Source organism: Cercospora kikuchii, assembly GCF_019650295.1.
Source record: "Cercospora kikuchii DNA, contig_00004, whole genome shotgun sequence".
NCBI classification, from domain to species: Eukaryota; Fungi; Ascomycota; class Dothideomycetes; order Mycosphaerellales; family Mycosphaerellaceae; genus Cercospora; species Cercospora kikuchii.
This window is the reverse complement of record NW_025408585.1, coordinates 688,215-713,369: the sequence shown is the minus strand read 5'-3', so window position 1 is coordinate 713,369 and position 25,155 is coordinate 688,215. Positions and strand designations below refer to the sequence as shown.

Sequence of the window (25,155 nt, the reverse complement as noted above, 5' to 3'; positions counted from 1 at the left end):
TTGTATTGAGTCACGTCACAATTCTTTCTACATTCCAAATCGTCTAGTGAAGGACATCTTGGTCATACATTGTGGTCACTCCGAGTGGACAGCTGGTACACTGCCACTTCCATCGTGGACATTCAAATCCTCCTTTGCAAAGGCAATACGCTCTCCAGCTTGCCTTCAGCGCTTCGCATCTCTTTGACCACCTCTCTGAGTCCTCTGGCCCGAAGCGTATCGCCCCTCCTCTCCGCCTCATCAGCCAGCACCGCCCATTTTGCCAAATGTCGATCCCACATACACGTCGGAAGGCCCAGATCCAGTTGTATCCTCATCGAGAAGCTCTCCTGCGCATGTTTCCGCATCCGTTCTCCTCGTTCCGCAAGTCGCAAAGGTTTCTTTCCGCGTGTTCTTTTCATCAATCCTTCCAAGCAAATTTCTAATCTCACCTCTCCTCCCCATCTCCTTTCGCTGAACCTATGACCTTGCTGTTGTTCAACTTCATTCAAAGCCCCGACACACCGCTTCACAATCTCCACGACCTGTGCTCCAATTTCGGCCCTTGGCCACAGAACTCTCGAGACCCGTTCGTTCCTCACCTGACAACAAAACCCCAAACCACGAATCCGTTGAAAGGCTTCCTCGCCGATCATAGTGCGAAATTTTGTGAGGATGCTCTTCGCATCATTGCCTTGGAAGTCCGGATCATGGTTGATGTAGTACGTATTCAGCTGATAGAACAACAAGTGCGTCTCGTAGCGTATGGCTTTGCTGACGCGGGTGAGGGCCAGGAGATTCTCTCTTCCGTTGCTAGACGAGTTGACTTCATTGTCGGATTTCCGTTTTACGTAGGGGCCATGAGCCAAGCGGTTTCCTTCGTCGCGGTAGGCGTGGATGACGAAGGGTTCGGGAAATTTCATCGCGAGAGTGAAGATTTTGCGACGGAGACTTGGAGGTAGGGTGCTGAAGAGGCCTGCTGGAGAGGGGAGGTGGGAGAACCATTTTCCTGTTCGTTGGCGGTTGGGGAGGTTAAGTGTGAGTTTGTGGAGGTCGATATCTTTGAGGCGGCAGGATGGGAGTGGGAATGTGGTGTTGGTGATGGCGATCAGGGAAGAGGATTTATGTTTGACGAGAGGAAGTTCGGGAAGAGGTTTGGTTTGACCGGGTTGGCGTCTTCCAGTTGGAGTATTGGAGCGCTTATTTGGAGGCGTGCCTTGCAGTATGGCCATGGCTGTTCCAGAGGCTTGTGATGATGTCGCGGATTCTGATCGGTCAGTGGCTCAGTCCTTGAAGGAATGGTCAATGGCTGCTAACTGCTCATCGGTATCGTGACAGCAGACCAAGTAGAAGCTGATTTGTTCATGCATTTCGTACCTGTATCTTAGAATCATGCTTCATCTGGTCGCATGACTGGCGTCGTCACGCCTTGACGCTCTACTGACAGCCATGGCCACTGCCGTTCAATCACGCACGCCTGACCACGCAGCTTCCGCGCCCGTCTGTATCACTCTCTCATCGCCCCATCTTATCAATCACCTCCCTATGCGCCGCACGATCTTTCTCCGCCTCACTTAGCGGCTGTATACTCCTCAGATCACCGACCACGTCCTTCGCTTTCCCGAAATACACCTCTTGTAGCATATTCCTCATCCTCGTCTCCATATCTTCCACCATCCTGCCGATGTTCACGACGTGACTCTGCTCGATTTCAGCGTCTCGCAGGCCCTGCAAAGGACTGTCCTGTTGCGTCTGCCGCGTCAAATTCCCTGCCAGTTCCAGGTTATCCACAGCATTCGATTGTAATCCCAGATCCAGAATGACCGTCGAAGTCAATTTGTAATGCGCACTCCTCTTCGTCGCAGCTTCATTGACTTCCAACACATGAATGCTGTCCCAACCGCCTTTGCCAGCAGCAGACCCGCTCACGCTCTTCTTGAACAGGACCACGCCCGCAAAACCCTCGTCTAGCGCCCAGAGGTAAGCGCTGCTAATGCCACCCTCGTAGTACAGCTCTCTGTAGACATCGACGCCTTGATTCAGGACTTCCTCCATGCGGCGCACGCGACCAGAGGGAATCAAGTCGGCGGCATCATCTTCGGCTATCGGAGGCTCGAATTCATTGGACCAGGGCGAGCGGTACGAGTCTCCGTCGCGGTTGTAGTCGCAGCAGAGGTAATCGCGGCCGGTCTTGGTGCATCGTTTGGATGTCAAGGCGACATCGACGGAGGAGAGAAGGTCTTCTTCCAGCGAGGGTTGGAGAGAGATAATGCCGTTGAGGTTCTGCTGGGTGGAGGAGGGTGGAAGGCGGCGGAGGAGGTCGCTGGAGGAGCGGGTCAGCGTTTTCGCATGAGAGGGAGTGGGCAAACATACAGCGCTGCATCGAAAGGGTCTGTTGTGGCCATGTTGGGCGTGTTTGGTGTGATGTGTAGACGTGGAGTGCCTTCAATGTGTGAGCTGCCTGCCAGGGGAGGTGCGTGGTCCGAGAAAGTGGGGGACGTGTTTCAGTGCGCTACGCACTTCGACATCAACATCCTCCAGAACATGCCATGCGAGCAGCTGCAGACGAGGAAACAAGATTTGAGGACCCATGGTCGCGGCATCTGGTACGATTCAGTGTGAAAATCCAATCCAATATACCAATGCAACAAACAACGAAGTGCAACGAACGTCTCTGCTGCGTATCGCCACATGACTGCAACTATCAGCAGCATACTTCTTGATATGTCTCAGGTCTGGCTGGCTGATGTAAAGGAAAGGATAGGAATACATTCACTGTCGCTACGAACCACAAGAGGAGTCCGCTACCAGAATCTTCTCGTAGCATACCGAGCCCATTGTTCCCACGAAAGCCCCATACGCTGGTATCTCGTAGAACCCACGCCTTTCATAGAACCTTTGCGCCTGGATCATGCGGACTCCAGTTGCCAGCCGCAAAATGTTCCAGCCTCGCTCGCGCGCCTGAGTCTCAAGCTGATGCAGAACCACATCCGCGACGCCAAACGCTCGTCCTCGAAACTCTGGCTCAACGTACATTCTTTTGACCTCTGCCGCAGCGACAGAGAGAGGTCGGAGTCCGCCGCAAGCAATGGGCAATGTCTTGTTGTGAGTTACGACGACAAATACTGGGATGTCTTCTGCGGAGAGTGCCGTTCCTGGCTCGCCTTGATATTCAGAAAAGATTTCTTGTCGTAGTCTCTCTCTCAGTGCAACGGCATTCTCGTCATTCCAGTCAGTCAAGCGGATATCGAATTGGTGTGCAGACTTCGGAGAGATCGCCATGCCGCCTTGTGTTGGTTTCCCAGTATGGTTTCCAGTGTATAGCACGATTCTAGCGGCAGAGATCGCAACTGACATATTGATGAATCTCGTGCTGCGTGGTCGTTCCGCGAAAGGTGGAGGGGTACGGTCTTCTTTCACTGAGGTCTAGATCCACACGGGCGGTTGCCAAGACTAGTAGGACAGTTATGTGGTTTCGAATTGAATATATTTTATAACTATACGAATTTTGTAGGGCGATAGTAGCTTCTCATCCATGGCATCGTCGCGTGAATGCGGCCTAAGTGGCGGATGATATGACCGGGAGCTCTGCAGGACAGCTGTGATACTGAAAAAGGCTTCATGTGCACGACGGTGATGGCTACAGAGCTTCCTCGACCGTTCGCGGTCGGCTTAACGGCTGGCTCTTCACCGCGGCTAATAATCTGCGTAATTTCCGATAGCTGTATAGTCCGGGTAGGCGCAGACCTCGCCTGCTATGCATGTTGTCATTGTATACGTCTTGGTGATTGTGGTGTATCCAGTGCCGGAGACGACGCGAGGACAGGTGCTAGGAACGCGTGTGGTAAGAATGCCCAGGCTGCTGGTTGTACCTTGCGCGGAGCTGGTCGATTGCAGCGCAGTGGTGGCCGAAATGCCTGTGATTGTGCTCGAGCCTGTTGTAACTAGTGGTGGAAGGCTGGAGATCGTTGTGGAGCTCACGATGTAGGACGAAGGAGTTGTCAACAATGCACTCGAAGGCAAGGTTGGTGCCGTTGTCGCGGTTAATGCGGTCGAGGACGAAGGCTCTAAGTCGGTATAGCCTTGCGGTATCCCGGCAGAAGATGAAGTCGTAGGAACGGCATAGCTCGGGGGATTGGAAGTATCTGGGACTGCCGCAGCGCCGACGCCTCCGGGTAAATCATAAGTGCCAGTCACTTCACTGAAGACAGTACAGTTATTCGGGGGCTCAAATTGGAAGGCCACACAGCCGGCCGTATTATCGCACGTGGCTGAACAAGATGCATAGTTTGGCACAACGACTCTCTTCGGAACGTCATGAAGGATATCTCTTTTGTAGGAGTCCGGCACGATCGTGATCACGATCTGATCCTGGGGAATAATGGCCCCAACGAAACCACGGCCACATTGAATTGCGTACGTTTTGCCTTGGGAGTTGGAGCAGTAAGGACCGTCTGAGGAAGATGGCGCACCACAGGCTTCATCGTAGATTCCTGGGCACGCTGGTCTCGAACTGGATGATGGCATCGTTGCAGGCTGAGACGTGACTCCACTGCTACTCTCATCTACCTTGGAACTGAACGCGGAATGATATCGGCCGGGCACTTCGAATGTCGCAGTTGTTGCAATTGTGACAGGGTAAGGTGAGCTGTATGTGATGCCTCCAGAGACCCAGCTCACAGACTTTGTGGACACGAACGTGACCAGGGAAGAAGACACCGAGACAGACCGTGTGGAAGTCGCTGTGGATACAGGGCCTGTGTAGGCCGGAGCCGATGGTAACGTGCTAGTGGTAGCGCCCATGCCCAGGGGGATCGTATTTGTGCTTCGGCCTGTAGGTACAACTGAGCTGAGACTCGTGGAATACGTAGATGTAGTGGCCACGTCTGCAGGCATTTGGAACACCTGGATTCTGTTGATCTCCCAATAAGCCTCACTCATGCGCTCGGGGTACTCTCCCACGAAAGCATTGCATCGGTCGATAGCTTTGTCAGGAGTATTTTTTGGCACGTTCTGTGGGCAATTAGGCCACTGGTCGTAGACATTGCCAGCCCAAGCGCCACAGAAATCGATATTGATGATGATAGACATGTTTCGAAAATGCGAGTCGATATCACAAGCGCCTTGTGCGTTGACTGCTGGATGTCCGAACGTGCTCACGTCTGGGTTTCCTGCTGTGATGCTGGCAGGAATCTGGCCTCGCGGAAACCACCAGTGTTTGATGTAGTTGGAAGTCCACTCGGTGGCATAGACTCCACCTCGAATGGCATTGAATGAGGCGCCGTAGTTGTTCGGGTTGGCCGTGGTATTCTTCAGCTCAGATCCACACCCGGAGTTGCCATTCAGAGACGAATCGCAATTCGATGTCGCGAGAGTTCCGGTCTGTCCGCTACCCGCTATGCTACAGTTTGGCGAGCTATGTAGTGACATGGTGTTGGAGTCGGAAGTGTGGACTCCCTCAAGAATATCTTGAACGGTGTTGGCGGGTTTCTCGACCACAAGCACCCATGATGCAGCACTTGCCAATTTCTCCATTTGCGGGCCAGTTTTGCCCAAGAAGCCAGTACGCTGGCCAGGTACCACACCCTGTGGGAATGTGGCTAGCATCGAATATGAACAAGCCATGATAGTAGGTGTTGAAAGATTCCAGCCGAACACTGGGTCGTCCGGGCAAATACTCGCCGTTCGGGAACATGCCAGGGGGCCACTTGTTGATTGTATCCGGCTTGATGACGGCGGAATTGTTCGCTGAGGAGTAATAGGCATAGCCATTGGTCAACGCAACACTCCTGTTTACGTATTTAACGTGACCATAGGTTGGGCCGTATCGGTCGTAGAAGGTAAACTTGTCGAGAAATGCAGACGGAGTATAGTCATCCACTAGTCGATAAGTTGCAGCTCCTGGTGCGCCTGAACCGCTGAAATAGGATCCTCCAGGCGCCCACTGGGCGGTAACATGAGAAGCAAACGACAGCAGCACTCCTAGGGATTTGCCCGAGACCAGGAGTGAGGACCGCATGATGACTACTGCCCCAACGAATGGACTGCCAGCGTAACAGCGACTGGAACTCAATTCAAAAGCACGAGGGAGACACCAGGAAGAACAGAGCCAGAACAACAGACACGTTGTTGTCCGTACCGACCTACCTTTACATTCCTCACTGCTTCAGCCAATGGCCTTCATTCCGCATTGTACTTCGAGCCTCAGCACTTCTATGCAGGCGCATGGTTTTTTTGCTGGACTAAATCGTGTGAAGACGTCGCAAATTCGAATGCGATCGTCCAGCTGCATCTTGGAAGCTGAGACCAGGAAAATTGCGCAGCGACGACCGCGATCATAAATGCACGACTGGTGAGTCGCAGGAAGCAAGGTGAAGTAAGAACAGAGAAGGAAGCGCCACACGCAAAGCGGAGTTGTTTTGGCCAAGCCAAGACCGTGTCCATTTTCATCTGGAAGCCACGGCATCTCTGCCGCTGCATACGCATCTTTCAACAGACATATCATTCCTACAACACGCATACCGTCTTATCAATAACATGCTTTCTCGTCCCGCTACCAAGCTCAGTCTCACTGTCGAGGATATCGCCGAGTACGAGCGACGACAGGCTCAGCGGGACGCGCTCAAGCGACAAGATGAGAACACGCAGCCCTCAGACGACACTCCTGCTGGGCAGTCGAAGTCCAGGGCGAAAATGACGCGCGAACAGCGTCTTGGATTGGGTGGCACTAGGAACTGAGCCACCCTCGAAATATTGGTCGGCCTGAGATACCGGACATGACATTGGCACATCGGCACGGCGGTCTCGCATATTTCCTGAGCCTGGAGCTTGCCTCCTTTCCGAAGCGAGTAGCACGATATCTACCTGCCGATGCGCGACTGGCAATAAATCCTCCCACGGAATCGTGCGCTTTGGCCTCGCATTTGTTTCTACCGCTGTAGCTCGCGAAGGCAGGACCTCCTACGAACGTCGTTCTCAGCCACTCGCGGCACGGCACGACATCGCTGTCCAATTATCGCCACGTGCGCTCACGAGCTGGCACAATCGATATCCTCAGACTGCTCCAATGGGGCGTCCTCGAAAGCTGGATCACCGGACGTCTGCGGTCAGACTTGTTTCTACGCCATGGATCAGGATTGTACTCGGACTGAGTTCAAACTCTGCTAGTATTTGTATCACGACGACGGAGTGCGCCCAATATCGGATCGAACCCTACCAAAGCCAGGTGAGGTCTATGTGCACGTACGCTATACAGCGACGGTACAACAGCCGGTATGATGGATGCTACAAAAACGCCAGTGTTGAGAGGTATCGCGGCACGTATCATGGTGATTGTCAATGGACTACGTAACACAAGAGGATTCTTAGGGCCTCTGAAGTGTCATTTTGTGCTTGATGTCTGGCACACATTGCATGAAATGGGCCAATGGCAAAAGTTGTTGTGGACTTCGGGATTTGACCTGGTTTTGTGCACTGAGCTGAGTCGCACCTGCTTCTTTCGACGTGAGAGCCACGGACTATGAGTGTTAGCTAATGTGTCATTTCTCGTACAATTTTGACCTCTGACCTAGCTGTGCCTTGCGTTTGTGCGATTCTGTTGCATCTTGTACATGAGGGACCAAGCTTCGCAGGGATCCTTCGCCTCGGCACGCTAGAACACGCGGGTCGATCATCCGCAGGCGCCATCGTGCACCCTTGTCAGGAACGCGCATGCAGTGGTCTGTACTTGCGCTTCGACATTGCTTGCAATTGCAACTTACCACGAACTCACGCACCAAACCCACGCTCGTTACGAAATCACGACGACAGCGACGCATAAAGAGTCCTCCAACACTTACGCGGTCGCTGGACGATCCACACCTCTCGCCCGAACGCATTCAGCACCCGGCTGCGACATTTACAGAGCCTTCTGCCCGCGATGCGGCCTTCTGCCCTCCTCCCATTGACCGCTCTCTTCGTAACGACCGCCCTCGCAGATGTCAAGTTCTCGAAGCCAGCGGCTGGGGCGACTCTCTCCGCCGGCACGATATCGATAGAGTGGGATGATTCTGGGGATACACCGAAGCTCAGCGACTTGACTTCATATCAAATACAATTGATGCAAGGCGGAAATGACGATTCGAGCTCGGTAAGTCAGTAGACTTGGCATGGAAAAAGCAAGAGCAGAAATGGATATGCGGAGTCAATCGCCTCGCGGCGAACACCTCGAATGAACGGCATAAGGATCGGTGTACTGACTACTCTATCAGGTCGCTCTGGCAGTGCTGTCCGCTAAGGGTGCACATTCTGCTGGAATGGCAGCCCAAGGTACTGTCGATCCTGCTGTCTCGGGGAACGTTAAGAATAGTTTCTACTTGAAGATGACATCGGTGGCCAAAGAGGGAGGACAAGTGATCAACTTCTCGGACCGGTTCAGCATAACAGGCTTGACTGGTACCGCACCCGCGAGCGTGGCGACGGCCATGAAGTCAGTTACAGGAACAGCTGGTCCAGCTACAATTGACCAAGTATCAAACAATGCAGGAGCTGCTGTGGGAGCAGATGGCGGCAGTTTTGATGTGCCATATGCGGATCAGTCTGGAGCCACCAAGTATGCGCCGATGCAAGGCATTCCTCCGACGAAGATATCGGCCAAGAACTTCAAGCCTCTGCATCCCACCAGCGGCTACACGATAGCCACGGCTTTCCTGCCGAATGCGAAAGTCCAGACCACTATAACCCAAAGTCAGACCTTCCATGTGAGCAGTATGGAAAATACTGTGAGTTGAGACTCTGAACATGCTACCGGGCCTCTACTGACATTTGCTCTTAGGCCGCGCCGCAAGCAGGACCGACGGACGACATGCAGAAATTTCTCAATCGGTGGAAGGACTAGAGGACGCCGCGCGAGTTCTTTTTAGTGCATACTGCGAACAGAGTTGCATACATCTCGGCCAGCAGCATCTCCGGTCATCTGCATTGGTGCCATGAGCGAAGGTGTTGCGTAAGTTTTCTTTACCGCAGATTTTTGGATGACAGATCAGAGGAATAAATTGTAGCATAGCGTGTGACGGGTCAGACATACAGGGGCGTTTACCGTTACAGCATCATGGAGCGTACAGTGCGGATGTGAGGTCAATTCACCAGATATTATGAGAGAATGAAAGCAAAAGCTCGCAAGATTTGATAAATTTGATGCTCTTCAGCCACCTTTCCCATTTCCAACGAGAGCCATTGCACCTTCGACTTGACTTTATGGCTGCAAATGCTGCGTCGTGTGTAGAGCTTCTTCAGCCAGTGGCCGTAGCCTCAGGCAGGAATTTCTTCTTCAAATCCTCTTTCCTACCAGTAAGTTCAAAGCGAAACACAGAACACAACAACAAAACAAAAACAAGAAAAGTTTGAAAAAATGCCGCCCACGATATCAACCTACCACTGCATCTGCTCCCAGCTCCTCCTCGCCACTCCAGCAGCAAATTTCAAGCAATTACCCATCCGACAATCCGACAAATCTTCAATTCTCAAGATCAGCACAGAAGAAGAATCTCTAGATGCGAACACGAGTCTTTTGATTAAGGATGCTGTAGAAGTGGAGAATGAGGCGACGATGCTGGAAGTGGAAGATGGGTTTGAGAAGAGGTTTTTTGTGAAATGTAGGAGGTGTGGGATTGTGGTGGGGTATTTTCTGGATTGGAGGCTTTGGGGAGAGGAAGGGGAGGGGAAGAAGAAGGGGAGGAGGGGAGATGTGGTATTTTTGTTGGAGGGGGCGTTGAGGGGGAGTGAGGAGGTGGCTGGGAAGGGAGGTGAAGAGAAAATGGGCGAGAAAGTGGGCATGGTTGTGGGGAGTTGATGATGGGAGGGTATGCGGTATTGGGTCATGTTGTGTTCGCGGGTGACGAAATCGGATTTATGCCTTTATGTCGCGCACTGCGGCCGCGGCGGTGGCTGGGAGATATGTCACCAGCAACGCTGACATATACTCAATGTTGTGCAGCGCCAAGTCAAGCGCAAACGATCGCGTCGGAGCAACAATGGATGTTTCAACTCCACGTGTCGGCCATGAACTACTGAACGCATCGTCGAAGAGCGAAGAGCTGGGGGCATCTGGGCACGCCAGGGCAGAGTTTCGAAACACATGCAGTACACATGGACTTCACGCACTACATGCAGAAGTTCGCCAGCAAGGCGGAAGCTGACGGGTGAGATGTGATCACTATAGGGGAATGTCGATGGATGTAGGGGGACCTTGCAGCGCCGTGATCCGCTAAGCATCCATCAACGAACATCCTGACATCGGAGGCGTGGGCAGTGGGCGTGCGTGCAAAGATCAATGCATGGGATTCTGGATCGCGTGGCGGAGCGGTGTGGAAGAACAGTCCGTTGTGTCCGTTATGCTGCTCTTCACTTGCAATCAGTGATGCCTTTCACCATCCTGCTCAGCAATCTAATAGAATTTTGGTATAAAGTTCGACACAAATATGTGCCATACAGTGTACGGAGCTCGGTCCTTAAAGTGTCCGGTTGTTCATGCAGTAGAGACGGCGACAGTCACGACAAGTCCAGTAGCCTGAAACGTCAGACCACAAATGCTGTGCAAGGGCTCGGACCAGCCTCGTGGAAGGTGTTTCAAATCCGCCAAGCTGACAGCGAAAATGCATGAATGGCCACGAATATTCTGCCCTGGCGCGGAAGCGAGTGGCTTTGAGTTTGGCGCTAGACGAAAATCGCGCCACAATGCCATGATTTGTGCTATGCATGTCTTGCTGGCAGAGGACAGAATGTTGGCATGAATGATTTCCTGCGTTTGCAGAAGATGGCGGGGCGGCGTTTGCGAATGGCGGAATTGTTTCGTCGTGCTGGAAACAGCGCATGCGCACAAAGCGAATGCAGCAGCGTGGAATGTGCTGCGTGTTGTTGCAAGGTTCTTCTGCCAAGGAACAGCTGAGCCGTGCTCGCGCCCATCACCGATTTTGGCGAAGCGTTTGCGGTAGATCCTCGTGAAGACGACGACGTCAACGCCAGCGTCACCAGCAGCGCGAGACAGTGGACCGGATGGCGCTGTCCACGTTGCTGCTGCTGCTGAGAGCACGCACACACGCGGTGAATGCAGCAGCGTTGCGGCGCAGGCAGGCGTGCGTCGTCCGCTCGGGATGGTGCAGCAGGCGCGTGCTCTATCTTTGCCCGGTGAAGCTTGAAGCTAAATCGATGAACGCCCGTCCCTGCCGAGCTGTAAGCACACGCGTAAAGCCTCGTACTCAGGTATACATGTACTGTCGCCGCCGTCGCCGTCGGCATTGAGCTCCCTTCCGTGAAGTCTATCTCCCCCATTATCATCACCGCCGCCGCCACCGCGCAGACCGTCGTTGCAGAGACATTGTCGCTCGTTCGTGCTTCCATCCCCAGCAGCTGCACCGCCTACATACGCACACACCACCATCTTATCGCACGCCGGCTCCTCTCCGAACCCACTTGGATCCACTACCACTGTATTCTCCCCAACGGTCCTTGCAACGCCCTTGCGCCGCCGCTGCGATGGAACAAACGCTGCGCACTCCGGGTCCGCAGTCGCCCTCGGCACGCTCGCGGGGCTTCTCGTTTCGCAGCGACAACAGCGGATCGTCGCGTCCGAAGGAGGATCTGACTGAAAGTCCCAAAGAAAAGGCGCGCAAATCACAAATCTGGAGTTCGACCAGCAAGGCCAATCCTAATGCCGCTTTGACTGAGGCAACTCCGGCAGGTGGGTAACGGTCGACCTATCTCCCCAGCCTTCTTCATAACATCACACCTTCGCTGCTCTGAGCTCATTCCAGCTGCCTACTTTGCACATACATCCACTCACACCAATGGCTTCATCGATCAAGTCGCGACCGGCGTCGGACATCTTTGCTAACTCACCTGCAGTCGCTGCCATCATTGAGGAGAGCACATTGTCGCCTCTGCGCGCGACACAGCATCGAGATGCCAACGGCAACATTATCAGTAAGCGAGTCTTGCCGAAAGCGGCAGCACCCAGACTAATCAATCCATACAGCCGATCCTGACCTGTCGAACCCAACGCGACCGCGCATGGAGCGTCCCCTAGACACTATTCGTTCGTTCGAAGCAGCTATAGATTCTGGATATCGTCGACGATCAAACTACGGGCGTTCCGAGTCCTACAATGACCAGTCGAATGGATACGGACAATCGAGGAGAAACAGTGCATATGGTGGGTACATTGAGCATCGGTGCAAAGACTGGCGCTAATTCGTATCTGCAGGTCACAATGGCGGACCACAACCTCGATACGGCAATGGCAATGGAGGAGGATACTACGGAAACCGACAAGAAGGCTACGGACCAGGACCGAGCAGGCCTCCGTACGGCGCTCCTCGAATGCAGTCCGAGCCCAACATGCCACGACCATACCCTCCACAACATGGACACCAGTACTCGCAAGATACGATGGCGACAGCGGTGACAAATGGCTCCGATAGCACAGGACCATGGGCAAACAGCACAGACCCCAGCAGCGAAAATAGCTCCATTGATAAGAACTACCAACAGAATGGCTACGGCCAAAACGGCTATGGTCAAAGTGGCTATGGCCAGAACGGATACTCGAACAATGGTTACGGTTCCGGATCTCCAGGACCTATCCCCGAAGATGGCGCCTATCCGATGAAGCACGGTGGCGCTGTTCAGCCACCGAACGGCGCTCGACGACCCATTCCTCTCGGCAACACGAGTAGCTATGGCACCCCATCACCCGCTCCTGGAAGCCTCCCATCATCGAAGCGACCGGAACCAGAAAAGAGAAAGAGTCGATTGAGCCGAATGTTCAGCAAGAAGGGCAAAGACTAAAGCATTTGAACAGCAGCATCTTTCTACGTGCACGCATACGGAGGCTCTCTGATGAACAAGGTCTCTTCAGCATTTCCTGCTTCGTTGCACATAATAATGTAATGAGTAATGCAGTTCATGGTGGGATGGCACGGCAATGGGGGATGGGAACGGCAATTTGGCTGGTTCTTCACTCTTCGCCGAGTGCTCGATTGGAGATTTTTTGAATTGTGACGGCGTGTTCCTAGTTGGACAACGGAATTGATTCATGGAAAGAAGAACAAGCAAAAGAAAGCGAGATAGTTTCCGCTTTGAGAAAAACTTGGCTACGACGTACGACGAAGAAGAATTGGTGATGGATAGCCAGGTCTTGAGGGGTCTTTCCTTCTTTGGACTATCTCTGAACTTACGGCATGACTTTTTCATTTTGTTGTTTCGAGACAGTGCGGGAATAGGGTCATTAGAAATGGAAATGGACTCTTATTTCTTCTCGCGATACATCTTAAACGTCACAGGCTCCTATAACGTGCATGCAGTGCTTGCACCCCAGCTGAAAGGATGCTTTGACTCTGCTTTGCAAGCCTGATGCTTGAGAGGCGATAAGCTTTGCCTGTCTCGTGCGTGCAGATGCGGCTGAGATGGAGGTGACAAGAAAAAAGGTACGAGCGGCGGTGGTGGAAGGCACTTCCGCTGACCCCTGCTTCGAGATTTTCTGATGCCTGCTTGCGGCGATTCGTTGGAATGTGGCGTGCAAGGCTAGATAGCGATGAGGTGAAGATAGAAAGACCGGTACTCCGCGATGCAATGTCATTGATAAGAAAGTTCATCTGGTTCATTGGCGTTGGCTATTTTTTTCAACGCGATTTCTTCTCTTCTTCTGCTAAGGCTTCTCGTTCACTTTTGTCGTCGTTGAAGGCTACGATTACGTAGCTGATTAGGACTACGTTTGCCATTACGGCTGCGAGGCCTCCGGCGTATGTTGAGTTGCCTGGAAATGAGAAGATGAGAGTTAGTTGAGATGTGTGTGGTTGTGTGGATGAGGCGATGTTTGGACATACCACCAAATAGCAAGTTTACGGTTAGGAAGTAGGTTCCGATGGGGAAGGTGAACATTGCGATTGTGAAGCCGAGGAGTTTGTAGATTACGGAACTGGAGGGTTTCGGTTATTATGTGAGGGACGGGATTGGGCTAGCATGGTGCGTGGTGTGCGTACGATGGCACGGCGGGACTGATGTTGGATTTGATTTCCGCTTTGGTTTCATCTTGGTCGAGGTGTGTTTTCTCGGACGCGTTGATTCTTCGAGTCGCCATGATTTGGTATGTAGATCCGGGTCTCGAGTAGTTCTTGTGTTTGTTGCGTGACGGAGTTGCAAGCAGTGATGGTTTGCTCGGAGTGGCTGACGTTTGTATGGGCATGATCCCGGTGAACCTTGTTGCGCGTAGGGCTGAAAGCGTCCAAGGCCCGCGGGCTGGCTGGCTGCGTGCTTGTCGACATCTTCACTTGTGCTTAACTTCACTTGACACCACTTTCCCCCACAGACTCGACCTCGCTTCCGACACTGCGCGGCTTGCACTGCACTTTGCATACTGTTGCGGCGCGTCAACACTCACACCGGCCGCGGCCTTTGTACAACAGCGCGTTCTTTGTTCCTCGCGTTCTTTTCCGCTTTGCGCTTTGTCCTGTCACGTCGCCGCCATCACGGAGCACACTCCTGTACCACTAGGCCGCCGCGGCACATTCGCCGATCATGGCTGACAGATTCGATCCGATAAGCGATGGCACGCCTGCAAAGAGGAGGAAACTTAATGACACGCGTGGTGGGAAGGAGTGGGACTCGAACGAAGACAGCGGGGACGAGTTTACCGCGGACGATTTCCAGACCGCGGCCACACTGCCATTGCCGACACAGCAGAGGAAGAACCAGCTGAACTACTCATCTACCCAGTTCCACTCGGATATTGGGGGCTCTTCCACGCCCGACCATGTCACGCAGCCGACTCAGCCTGTCCGGCCAGAGGTGCAAGTTGAGCGCTCTTCGCCTGCTGCGCAGTCACCGCAGAGATCAACGCCGCAGAGACCGACTCCGCAGCCGATCCGAAACCCTTTGAACATGGCACAAGGCGTGCGCGGTGGTCTACTCGCGAGCGCGATGGCTCCGCCAGGAACGGCGTTCCGGCGACCAGTCAATGCACAATCACAAAACCGCCCCACCTCTGCTGAGAGCGATGAGGATGACGATCCACCGGTCCGGCACGAGAGTCAGCCATCTCAGCCCCGTCAGCTGCCTCGAGCACCTCTACGTCCCACGGAGTTCAAGAGAGCTGGCGTGCATCTGCCTTCGTCGCCGCCCCAGATGCAGCGGGTTCAGGAGTCGCCTCGTGCGAATCAGGCATATGCGCCAACTCCCAACAATATCAACACGCCGTTTATGTCGATGCTTAGTCAGTTCAGTCATAGACCTGGCCAACAACCTCACCATCAAACGCCCCAGCAACCCCGTCCAGCGCCTGTCAATCCCCTCGGGTATCACCACTACCCCTATCAACAACCAGTCTACGACTCGGCAGGCGCTTACGGCAACTCGACTCGAATGCCACGTCAAGCACCAATGTATCAAATGCCTGGACAACAACAATATGCCCCGCGACCAATGCCGCCCGGTCATCCTATGCAACAGCAACCACATCCAGGATTCCGTACTGCCAATGACATTCCTGACTATCACCTTCGATTGAAGGTGCAAACCATCCAGAATGCTCTACCTAATTTCACTGTTGTGGCATGTCTCCATGCTTTGCAAAAGACCCGAGGCAATGAGAGTCTTGCTATGACATGGCTGGTCGATCAGCATGAACGTAGCCTATCTTCAACAACAACGGATGAACTCTCTAGTCTAAGTCCTGTTCCGAGAAGAGGCGTGGCTCAGAACATGTCGCCGTACCATCCCATGAATTCTTCGCAGGGGCCGCCACGCCCGACCGCCAAGCAGGACATTCGAGCGAAGCAGACGATCGCCGAAAAGTATCGTGCGCGCAAGAATGCACGCGTTGTCCGCGACGAGGACGAAGACAGTGACGAAGACGACGATGAGGTGGTGCAGCGAGGCCGTGGCAGCGGGCGCACAACGCAGAGATCGAGTCCAATGTCGTCACCTCCACCTCCAGTACGCACTCGACCAGGCAGACTTGCAAAGAAACGTGCGGCAGTCATCATTTCAGATGACGAGGATGGCGACTCGGGCATAATTCATGATGTCAGTGATGGCTCTGACGGGGAGCCTGAGCAGCAAGTCGTGGTGGAGGTCTCAGAAGATGTGGTGTGGATGAGAGAGGCGCGAGTGCTCAAGCTGCTCAATGAGTCGACAGTGGCAGATCTTGCGGAGATTACGGCCAAACCTGTCGAGAACATCAAGTTTGTACTGGACCAACGCCCGTTCAACGACCTGGACGAGGTTCGCGCAATCGTGCAGGAGACTTTGACCAAAGCTGGAAAGAAGTCGAAGAAGACTAAAGCGCTTGGAGAACAGCTTGTCGAAGAATGTATCGAGGTCATGTCAGGATACGACGCCGTCGACGAACTGGTGGTTAAGTGCGAGAAGATGGCAGCGCCCCTGCAGGAAGCCTTGAAAGCGTGGGGTGTCGGCGATGTCAAGGACGGAGAGCTGCAGCTTATGAGCCTTGACGAAGCACACGATTCTGGCATTGGCACACCAGCGAGCTCGGTCGCTGAAGATGTACCTGTCCAGAACGGCACCAAGAGCAAGCGCAAAGGCAAATTTCTGCAGCAGCCGGAGATTATGAACAAGGACCTGCCTATGAAGGAGTATCAACTGGTGGGGCTCAACTGGCTGTACATGCTGTACACCAAGAAGATTTCTTGCATTCTGGCCGACGACATGGGACTTGGCAAGACGTGCCAGATCATCTCCTACCTGGCGCAGTTGCACGTTGAGAAGGTTGACGGAATTCACTTGATCATTGTGCCTGGTTCTACCCTTGAGAACTGGTTGCGAGAGTTCGAGAAATTCGCGCCTGACATTGCAGTGCGGCCATACTATGGATCCCAGGCCGAACGCGCTGAACTGCAGGCAGACTTGGAAGCGAACCAAGACACTACCGATGTCATTGTCACGACCTACGATATGGCAGTCAAGGAGAGCGACAACAAGTTTTTGCGAAGGTTTGGGCCCTTCGAAGTGTGCGTATACGATGAAGCGCACATGTTGCGCAACCCCAACTCCGACCGCTACAATCAGCTTACACGGATTGATGCCAACCACAAGGTTCTTTTGACGGGCACGCCACTTCAAAACAACTTGCAGGAACTCATTGCAATCCTAGCATTCATCATGCCTGAGCTATTCACCGAGAAGCGCGAGGACCTCAATTTCCTGTTCAAGCACAAGGCCACAACGAAAGATACATCATCGGCTGCATTGCTTTCCAATGAACGTGTGGCCAGAGCTCGTAGTATCATGGCCCCGTTCATTCTCCGCCGCAAGAAGCAGCAAGTGCTCGACCTTCCAAAGAAAGATTCGCGTGTCGAATACTGCGAAATGACGGACACTCAGGCGAACTATTATGGGGAATTGCTTGATCAATTCCAGCAAGTGCTCAAGGAAAAGACTGCGCTAGGGACTAAGAAGTCCGCCGCTGTGAACAAGGCTAGTGCCAACATTATCATGGCTCTGCGCAAAGCCGCTATTCATCCACTGCTGTCCAGGCGAATTTTCGACGATCAGAAGCTGAACAAACTTGTCACTACCTTGACCAAGTCCGAAGAGTTTGGTAGCAACCCACCAGACAAAATCAGAGCCTATCTCGATGGCACTGCTGCGCAATGTGTCAAGGGTGGTGACTTCGGCCTTCACAAGTTCTGCGCTCATCCCGATCGTCAGTTCTTGCACAAGAAATTCGCGCTGAAGAAGCAGGAGTGGATGGACGCTGGCAAAGTGGTCAAATTCAAAGAGCTCATTGAGGCATTTGTAAAGAATGGTGATCGTACTCTGGTCTTTTCGCAGTTCACCACACTCATGGACATCTTGGAGGAAGTTCTGGAGACTCTCAACATCAAATTCTTGCGACTTGATGGATCCACGAACATGGCGGATCGACAGGACATGATTGACAAGTTCTATACGGATGAGACGATCCCAGTGTTCATGCTATCGACTCGTGCTGGTGGTGCGGGTATCAACTTGGCGGCGGCAAACAAAGTTATCATCTTCGATTCTGGCTTCAATCCACAAGATGATATCCAGGCTGAGAACCGCGCGCATCGCGTAGGGCAGACGCGCGAAGTTGAGGTCGTCCGTCTCGTCACCAAGGGCACCATTGAAGAGCAGATTCATGCACTCGGCGAGTCAAAGATTGCGCTCGACGAACGTGTCGCTGGTGAAGGTGCAACTGCTGCGGATGAGTCGAAGGCGGAGAAGGCCGGTCAGCAGATGGTTGAAGAAATGCTGGCGGAGAAGCTGAAGCGGGAAGAGGTGAAGAAGGAAGAGCCAGATGAGACCAAGACTACGAATGGTGACGACTTGAAGGATGCATTTAAGAAGGGCTTGGAAGACGAGGGACTGAAGGTCGCGTCGAAGCAGGCTCAGTACTAGTTGTGTTACTGGACTTCAGCATTGTCGCTGAATTTTTGATCGGGGAATTGGGTATGTACACATAGACTCGCTGCTGACGAATGATACGTCTTGTACGAATGGCTTCTTGCCCCTTGTCCAATTCCTAGTTGTGACCTAGCTTGAAATTGGTGTGCGACAGAGAATTTCCTGATCCGGCAGACATGACAAAGACGAACATGACAAAACCCTGGACATGGTCGCAGCACGGTCACCGTCCTAAGCTCACAGCCTGCACCTTGCAATCGCTTGTCACAAACACTATGGCAGAACGACGGTCCACGCGAATCAAGAAGCCCACTGCAAAGGCTCGCAGAGCATCGAATTCTCCTAGAACTGCTACGAGGCACCCACCGACTCCACCGCCCACTCCAAAAACTCCAGCGACGCCTAAAAGCATCCTCAAGGGCCGATCGTCTAGAAAGAGGAGCCCTGCTGCTAGCATACCAAAACGTGTCACCGTCTCTGCTCCCCTGCCTCTTCCCCGTCTACTTCCCCTCCAACCTCCCCGTCCTTCAGAATGGCCCTCTGCATACCTCTGGACACCCCTCCCACAGACTCCACTGGCACCTCTCTCGTTGACTTCGTCTGCCCGCCGCGCGAAACTCCTCCTTCAACTCCTCAAACAACGCTACGATTTTCACTTGCATGCTCTCCGACCTGCGAAAGAAAAGGTTACAATCTATCGAAATTTTGTGAATGTTCTTCAAGACGAGTTATGGAAGTTGGAGGATTGGAGAGTGGAAAGTCTTTATGATCTTGGGGTGAGTGAGAGGAGATTGAGAGGAATTGGGGGAACGAGCGGTTTGGACAGGAGGATTGGGAGATCGCATCGACGGGTTGAGAAGGCGGAAGAGGAGTTGGAACGTGCGGAGAGGGTTTTGAGAGTAGCGGAGAGGAGATTGGGGGAGATGGAGGGGGAGTGGTATGATTTGTTGTTTGGTTCGAGGGATGAGGAGGAAGAATTTGCTGCTGGAGACGAGGGGAGTGATCTTGGCGAAGACACTGATGTTGATTCAATTCTTGCATTGATGAATTTACCACTGGCCGCTACGATTCAACTTGGCTCGAATCTCGAACATCGCGCTTATGTTGATGATTTGTCAAATCAGCTTCAAGCTACGCGGACGAAGATGGGACAACTACAGCGTGAGTTGGAAGCTGCAAGGGAAGAGGTCGGGATTGTGTTTCCGCAGCCATCGCCATTCGAGTTCCAAAGACGGAGAGGAACGAATTCGAGCAAGCGAGGTACTTCTGATCCGCGCGAACATGGCGCAGATGACGAAGAGCAGGAGAGAAAGGAGAGAATCTCTTATTCTCGCGTTGCGCGGCTAGTCGGTGCTCTTGTCTCCATCCGGGAACGAGAGCAGGAGCTGGAAGTCTTGCTTTCGAACGCTGAAGAGCACGAAAGACGTTTAGATTCAGAGCTCTGCAAGAGGGCGGTGATGGGAACAGACGGGTCAATGAGGAGTCCGGCAAGTACGATTGGCATCCTGAGTCCAAGCACGCCTCTGACACCGTGATGAGGGATCGGACGGCTCTTGAGTTGAATATGAGGAGGAACACCGGTGCCTCTCCAAGGCTATTCCTATCGGAAGGTCCTTCTTATACGGATCATCTGGTTAGCAAAACGATTCTCTTTCCCGTGGATAGCGTTTCCGCAACTGGTATCGTACCCGCTGTCATCGACGCCAGGAATTACATCGCGAAGTAAGGCCCGATAGCGCAGGCGAAGGCGATCGACCGACGGACTGATCGAGGTCAGAGCTCTTAAGTACACGGAGCAGCGGTTCACATGCGTGATGCAGCTACTATGGTGGAACAGCGAACTGCAGATTTTCGTGGAACGGTATCTCGCTAATCGTGAACACGGGTCCTCGACGAGAAAAGAGCGAGAAAAGCGCGATCAGACACGGCGGCTCTCGATCCAGTGTTTGCGGAAGTCGTACCTGACAGTATGGGAGCGTGCAAAGTGCAAGTGACGCGTATGGCACAAGCATGTGAAGACATGTGGCCTGCTCCCGCCGCAGTATTCATATTGTATTGAGCTTCGTTCAGTTGGAAGTGACTGGCTCAGTAGGCGGCATGACCAAGACATACAACGGGACGGTGAAGCTCAAATATAACGGCTGAGCCAAAGAATTTCTGAAATTGTACAATACAATGCTACACCTGAATCCATCTCATAATAAGCCATGTCATATGCAGTCTCCGATCCAGTACCCAATCACTCACTCGCGAACCTTCTTAGTTGGGAAGCGCTGGGCAGCCCTTCTGGCAGTTACCCCTGCAGTCGACAGACTGCGTGCAGCTGCACTTCATGTTGTAGTTTCCTCCATCATCATCTTGGCTGCAGACGAAAGATCCGCCGTTCTGGCACAGTCTCCAGGCCTTGAAGTCGGCTGTGTATGAATCACATGGGAGGGATGTGTCGGCAGGGCAGCTGGCGCCCACAGCTGGCTTGATCGAGAAGTCCTCGTAGTCGCTGTTCGCGACGTACAAGTCGAGCCATCGTTCAGCCTTGGACTGGACCTGGGCCTGGCTCGATGGAGCAATTCTCGGACGAGGATCGGCTTTGCTCCAGGTGAATGTACAATCGCACTGTCTGCAGCTCTTGGCGGCGAGAGCGGCGCCGATGAAGACAGCGGAGAAGAGGGCTGAGATATGCATTTTGTGGGTCCTGGAGAAGACTATTAGAACGGCAATTCGTAGGCATTCGAAGATCTGCACATACTTGTGACGGAATTGACCAATTTGGGTTGATTGTCCGGAAAGATCTGAGAGTCGAGATTTGAGGAGATGGAAGTGGATGTGACTGCGATGCTGGCGATGGATCAATGTCCAAAGCTCACTGCCTTTATATACAATCCACGGCTCGGTCAAGTGCCATCCGATCACACAGGGGCCTGGACCCTCAAGGACCAGACGATGGGGAGTGGTCACACTCGAGGAGATTGATGTTTTGCATGGCTTTGCCAGTTCGAGATAGAAGCACTGGGTCTGTCTATCCGTGTGGTCGTAGGCTACGTGATAGCCCACCGTGACCGTGATGGAGCCTGGCGCGGAATGCTAAGGGCAAACCGAGTGACAATGTTTCATTTTTGACCGCCGCGATACTTTGGGGAACTGTCTTCACGGTCCAAGACTATTGAGCCTAGCGATTCATTCGAGTGTGCACGATGCATTAGCGCACAAGCAGTCTAAGGGTGCTTGTGCGATTAAGCCCGTGAAGAAGGTCGATCCGTGATCCGAAACAGAGCTCTTCTCAATGAGGAGACGAAACAATATGGGCGTGATCGGTCAGACTACGGAGACGCGCCGGGATCTTCTAGCAAGAAGTTGAGATATGCTATATCTCGGCCACGTGCAGAAGATGTTGCTGTGACATCAAAGCTAGAGGTCTACGCTTAGCTAGAAAGCTTAAGGCTGACTTAGCAGAGCAGGGATGCCAGCCGCCTTCTCGGTGCACGTGGTGTGGTATGCCGAACTACGTTGAATCCGAGGCGAACCCGAAACCCGACATTCTCGCTTCTCGCTTCTCGCATGTCTCGTATCCGGGAATTTTCTCCTTAGCCGCCATGCCGATTTAATTTTCTCCTGACTGATGTATGCACGATTTCATGCGAATGTGCGCATCTTCTGGTCAGTAGAGGACATAAGCAGTATAGTCATGAAAGTCTCAATAAGCCCATGCCCATGCTTCGCTGCACAGGGTGAATGACAGTCAGCACAAGCATGATAAGCCTTTTTCCAACCAGAGACCCTTGCCTGAGATTTGCCGCTTAGCGAAATTAGCCGGATAGCTTCGATAGACGACACATTCACTTGCAACAGTCCAGTCGTGCCGCTTGACCATAACAGGAGAGTTTGCAAGTCCATAGCTCTCTCGCTTGCAGCCCTGAGCGGCTAGCAGGAAACTTGCCAATCTGAGACAATGCTAAATTGGGTAGTCTATGCCTCCACATCAACGCACCGCCGCTTCGATAGACACTTGCCCGAGGTCGTAGCGTTTCAATCCATCTCTGAGACTGTAGAAGTCTACATTTCTGGGGGGTGATGTGAGGCAGATGCATTAATCAAAGGGCGTCATTGGCACCTTGAGTGGCATAATCCGTACTCTTCAGCTTGTGGCAGAGTTTTGATGACGGATGGAGCGTCCTGAAGTTTGTATAGTCGTGCCGCTCTCAATATGGACCGCCGAGTGAATCCCCGGATACGGCACTGACCAGTTGACTGTTGCCCCACGATCACTCATCGCGCTCCACTTGTGAAATGTTGATTATCAAGAAGTTTGAGACAAATCCTCCACATCGCACACCACGTTCGTTATCGAATGGACCCGCATGTCCACTTGGACGCCGACGACCAAGCGCACCAGATGATCGTCATTAGGAGCGTCCGTGTATCGAAGGACTTTCTTCCATCGGGCGAATTGTTTTATCCATATGCTAGTCTGGAGCGAAGCCGAAATTAGCATAGCTAGTTTATGCATCATCGCGCGGCTCATCGTTGTGCCGTCCGTGATCTATGCGACTGGTCCTCGAAGAGCAAGAGAGAGGACCAAATGCATTAGTCTTCTCGTTGATGTTCACACGAGATCAATATCAAATCAAGCGTCCGGAGGGAAGTGTTTTGCGGGCACAGACGATGCGCGACCGGCGTCGGGGATTGCAACGTGGAAGATGAGCCGCCGTGGAGTTTGCATCGACCTCCAAACCACGAACGGTCGCCTCAGAATGGGTCCTGTCTCGCATTCAGACCGACTGTGCGAGATACGAACCCCAATTTTCGCGTTGATAAGTGACACGCTAGGAATGAGACATGTGGACTATGCTCGTGTCGTTCCGATACTATGTTGCGTCCGCGTGTGGGCGTTGATTGAAACAGACGGTGTAGTGTAGAGCGTGGAGCAAGTGTATTCACCAGCACCAAATGTGGTCATCCGACCAACTGCAGTTGGACGAGTGTTGGAGGCTTTTCTGTTGGCGTGCGTGCGAATCCCGTTGTCTGCATTGCTATCTCGAATTCGTGTGTTCGCCACTGCAATGCTTGCCTGATACACGATGCGATATCAGAACTGACCTCCTACACTGTCCGATCTTCGAGTTCGGGTTCTCTTCGCTTTAGAAACATACGCGATAATTCGTAGAGGAGCTTGAGGGAGCTAATAAAGCTCTTGTAGTCGTCGACCTGCCATCCTAGCCTTTCCCGACAGTAGAACGACCGACGATCGCTCATTCGATTGCGTAGGCTCCCAAAACCATTTTTGATTCCGGGCTTGTGGATTTCCCATGCAGCGAATGTTTCGTCGGGAGCGCTGCACATTCTAGCTCCGGGGCAGCTTGCGACCGCCGAAGGCGTTTGATCGGCCGAAGACCGAGATGTAAACAAGCGGTTTTTTGGCCCGGAGAGCGTTGCTCTCAACGGTTCACAGTGCTCGACCAGATCGTGCATGCGCCGCCAAGGCGGGGTCTCATCCCGGCCTGCATGTTGTTCAATATCTGAAAGCCGCTCCGCTGATGTCGGAGCACATGTTGTGCGATCCAGATGACATCTCTCTGTTTCAAAAGGAATGTTGCTGAAGATGCTCTCACATGCGCGTGAGACAGCAGCAGACGTCGCATCCGCCAATGCGCCGAATTTTCAATGACGTTTCCGCTGGGAAAGCGCTGATCTGCCAACGCCCAGGAAGCAGACGCCAGACTTCTCACTCCAACCAGATCTATGCCTCGGGTCCCCGACGATCCGTATCTCTTACACGTCACCTCCATTTAAGTTATGGTCCGGAACAATTGTGCGAACACCAACAGCGACGCCGAGAACGACGGTGCTACGCACGACGAGATGCAAGACTTATGCATAGCAGGCATAAGTCGGAAAGGACGCGAAGGATGTTAGATAACGGTCCGGTAGCCAGATACTCGCGGGAATGGCTATCAGGAAATCCAGCATCCGGATAGAGCAACGATGAACAGAGTATCCAGCAAATAAAGGCGGAGACATGGCTAGTGACATCACAGCGCAACTGGACGTCAGGCGCAATGCTAGCCATTGGGACTGGTCCTCCTTAACAATCGCAGCTCTCGCTGCTGCGGCTTCCATTAGCTTTGGCACTTAGCCAGCAGCGTCCTCGGTTGGCAGCGCCGCCATGAAACCTTCGCTTCTTTCGCTCGTTGCACTAAGCGCCTCTTCGACCTTCGCAGTGCCCATCACGCGGTTTCTGTCTGATCATGCGACGTTGCCTCCAATCAAGTATCGCAACAATCATTCGAGCGATCCCGGAGATGTGCGCTCTCTTGCTTGCAGAAACCTGACCGCCGACACTATACCACGCTCGCCCCCGGAAGTCGACAAGATGGAGCTCGGACATACAAACCAGCCATGCTCGATGAAGACTTCAATGGGGGACTTCAAGCGTCAAAATCCCAAAGTCGAACTTGTCGCCTTGCAAGATATGTTGACACAGCTGCTTGACACCATCCTTCAACCAGCGGAAGGCCGAACCCCTGTATCCACCAAGTCACCGCACGAGGCAGACTTCAGCATTAGTACAGAACATGCTGGGGGGATTGGCAGCCAACGTTAGAGGGAGAGGAGATACCAAAATCTCGAATGCGACATCCACACGATAGCAGGAAGTGGAAGGACCCCACATAGCTCCCGGCCGGAATGTGACGCCGGCGGATCGTTACAGCTACCGGCGTGATCGTAGATACGATCGAAAAGATCGAGCATCGCGAGATGCCT

General features: G+C 53.0%; 11 protein-coding genes across 11 annotated transcripts; 6 read left to right on the top strand and 5 right to left on the bottom strand.

The window, feature by feature from the left end:
* Positions 1-122: 122 nt before the first annotated feature.
* CKM354_000650300 (uncharacterized protein) lies at positions 123-1,211 on the bottom strand (the record flags this gene model as incomplete). The annotated part of the gene is made up of 1 exon (XM_044801823.1): positions 123-1,211. One exon carries the CDS (start codon positions 1,209-1,211, stop codon positions 123-125), a length of 1,089 nt encoding a protein of 362 aa, XP_044657758.1.
* A 283-nt stretch (positions 1,212-1,494) lies between these two features.
* On the bottom strand, positions 1,495-2,384 carry CKM354_000650200 (F-actin-capping protein subunit beta; the record flags this gene model as incomplete). Its single annotated transcript, XM_044801822.1, has 2 exons — positions 1,495-2,302; positions 2,353-2,384. 2 exons carry the CDS (start codon positions 2,382-2,384, stop codon positions 1,495-1,497), a joined length of 840 nt encoding a protein of 279 aa, XP_044657757.1.
* A 376-nt stretch (positions 2,385-2,760) lies between these two features.
* CKM354_000650100 (uncharacterized protein) lies at positions 2,761-3,336 on the bottom strand (the record flags this gene model as incomplete). Its single annotated transcript, XM_044801821.1, has 1 exon — positions 2,761-3,336. One exon carries the CDS (start codon positions 3,334-3,336, stop codon positions 2,761-2,763), a length of 576 nt encoding a protein of 191 aa, XP_044657756.1.
* A 339-nt stretch (positions 3,337-3,675) lies between these two features.
* Positions 3,676-5,998, bottom strand: CKM354_000650000 (uncharacterized protein; the record flags this gene model as incomplete). Its single annotated transcript, XM_044801820.1, has 2 exons — positions 3,676-5,565; positions 5,636-5,998. The coding sequence occupies 2 exons, from the start codon at positions 5,996-5,998 to the stop codon at positions 3,676-3,678; spliced, it is 2,253 nt and encodes a 750-aa protein (XP_044657755.1).
* A 1,899-nt stretch (positions 5,999-7,897) lies between these two features.
* Positions 7,898-8,854, top strand: CKM354_000649900 (uncharacterized protein; the record flags this gene model as incomplete). Its single annotated transcript, XM_044801819.1, has 3 exons — positions 7,898-8,107; positions 8,229-8,738; positions 8,792-8,854. 3 exons carry the CDS (start codon positions 7,898-7,900, stop codon positions 8,852-8,854), a joined length of 783 nt encoding a protein of 260 aa, XP_044657754.1.
* Positions 8,855-9,367: 513 nt separating this feature from the next.
* Positions 9,368-9,808, top strand: CKM354_000649800 (uncharacterized protein; the record flags this gene model as incomplete). Its single annotated transcript, XM_044801818.1, has 1 exon — positions 9,368-9,808. One exon carries the CDS (start codon positions 9,368-9,370, stop codon positions 9,806-9,808), a length of 441 nt encoding a protein of 146 aa, XP_044657753.1.
* Positions 9,809-11,490: 1,682 nt separating this feature from the next.
* CKM354_000649700 (uncharacterized protein) lies at positions 11,491-12,801 on the top strand (the record flags this gene model as incomplete). The annotated part of the gene is made up of 4 exons (XM_044801817.1): positions 11,491-11,695; positions 11,860-11,937; positions 11,990-12,166; positions 12,218-12,801. 4 exons carry the CDS (start codon positions 11,491-11,493, stop codon positions 12,799-12,801), a joined length of 1,044 nt encoding a protein of 347 aa, XP_044657752.1.
* An 833-nt stretch (positions 12,802-13,634) lies between these two features.
* CKM354_000649600 (uncharacterized protein) lies at positions 13,635-14,092 on the bottom strand (the record flags this gene model as incomplete). Its single annotated transcript, XM_044801816.1, has 3 exons — positions 13,635-13,768; positions 13,839-13,930; positions 13,995-14,092. 3 exons carry the CDS (start codon positions 14,090-14,092, stop codon positions 13,635-13,637), a joined length of 324 nt encoding a protein of 107 aa, XP_044657751.1.
* A 437-nt stretch (positions 14,093-14,529) lies between these two features.
* On the top strand, positions 14,530-18,390 carry CKM354_000649500 (uncharacterized protein; the record flags this gene model as incomplete). Its single annotated transcript, XM_044801815.1, has 1 exon — positions 14,530-18,390. The coding sequence occupies one exon, from the start codon at positions 14,530-14,532 to the stop codon at positions 18,388-18,390; it is 3,861 nt and encodes a 1,286-aa protein (XP_044657750.1).
* Positions 18,391-18,671: 281 nt separating this feature from the next.
* On the top strand, positions 18,672-19,931 carry CKM354_000649400 (uncharacterized protein; the record flags this gene model as incomplete). Its single annotated transcript, XM_044801814.1, has 1 exon — positions 18,672-19,931. The coding sequence occupies one exon, from the start codon at positions 18,672-18,674 to the stop codon at positions 19,929-19,931; it is 1,260 nt and encodes a 419-aa protein (XP_044657749.1).
* A 4,625-nt stretch (positions 19,932-24,556) lies between these two features.
* On the top strand, positions 24,557-24,994 carry CKM354_000649300 (uncharacterized protein; the record flags this gene model as incomplete). The annotated part of the gene is made up of 1 exon (XM_044801813.1): positions 24,557-24,994. One exon carries the CDS (start codon positions 24,557-24,559, stop codon positions 24,992-24,994), a length of 438 nt encoding a protein of 145 aa, XP_044657748.1.
* Positions 24,995-25,155: the final 161 nt, after the last annotated feature.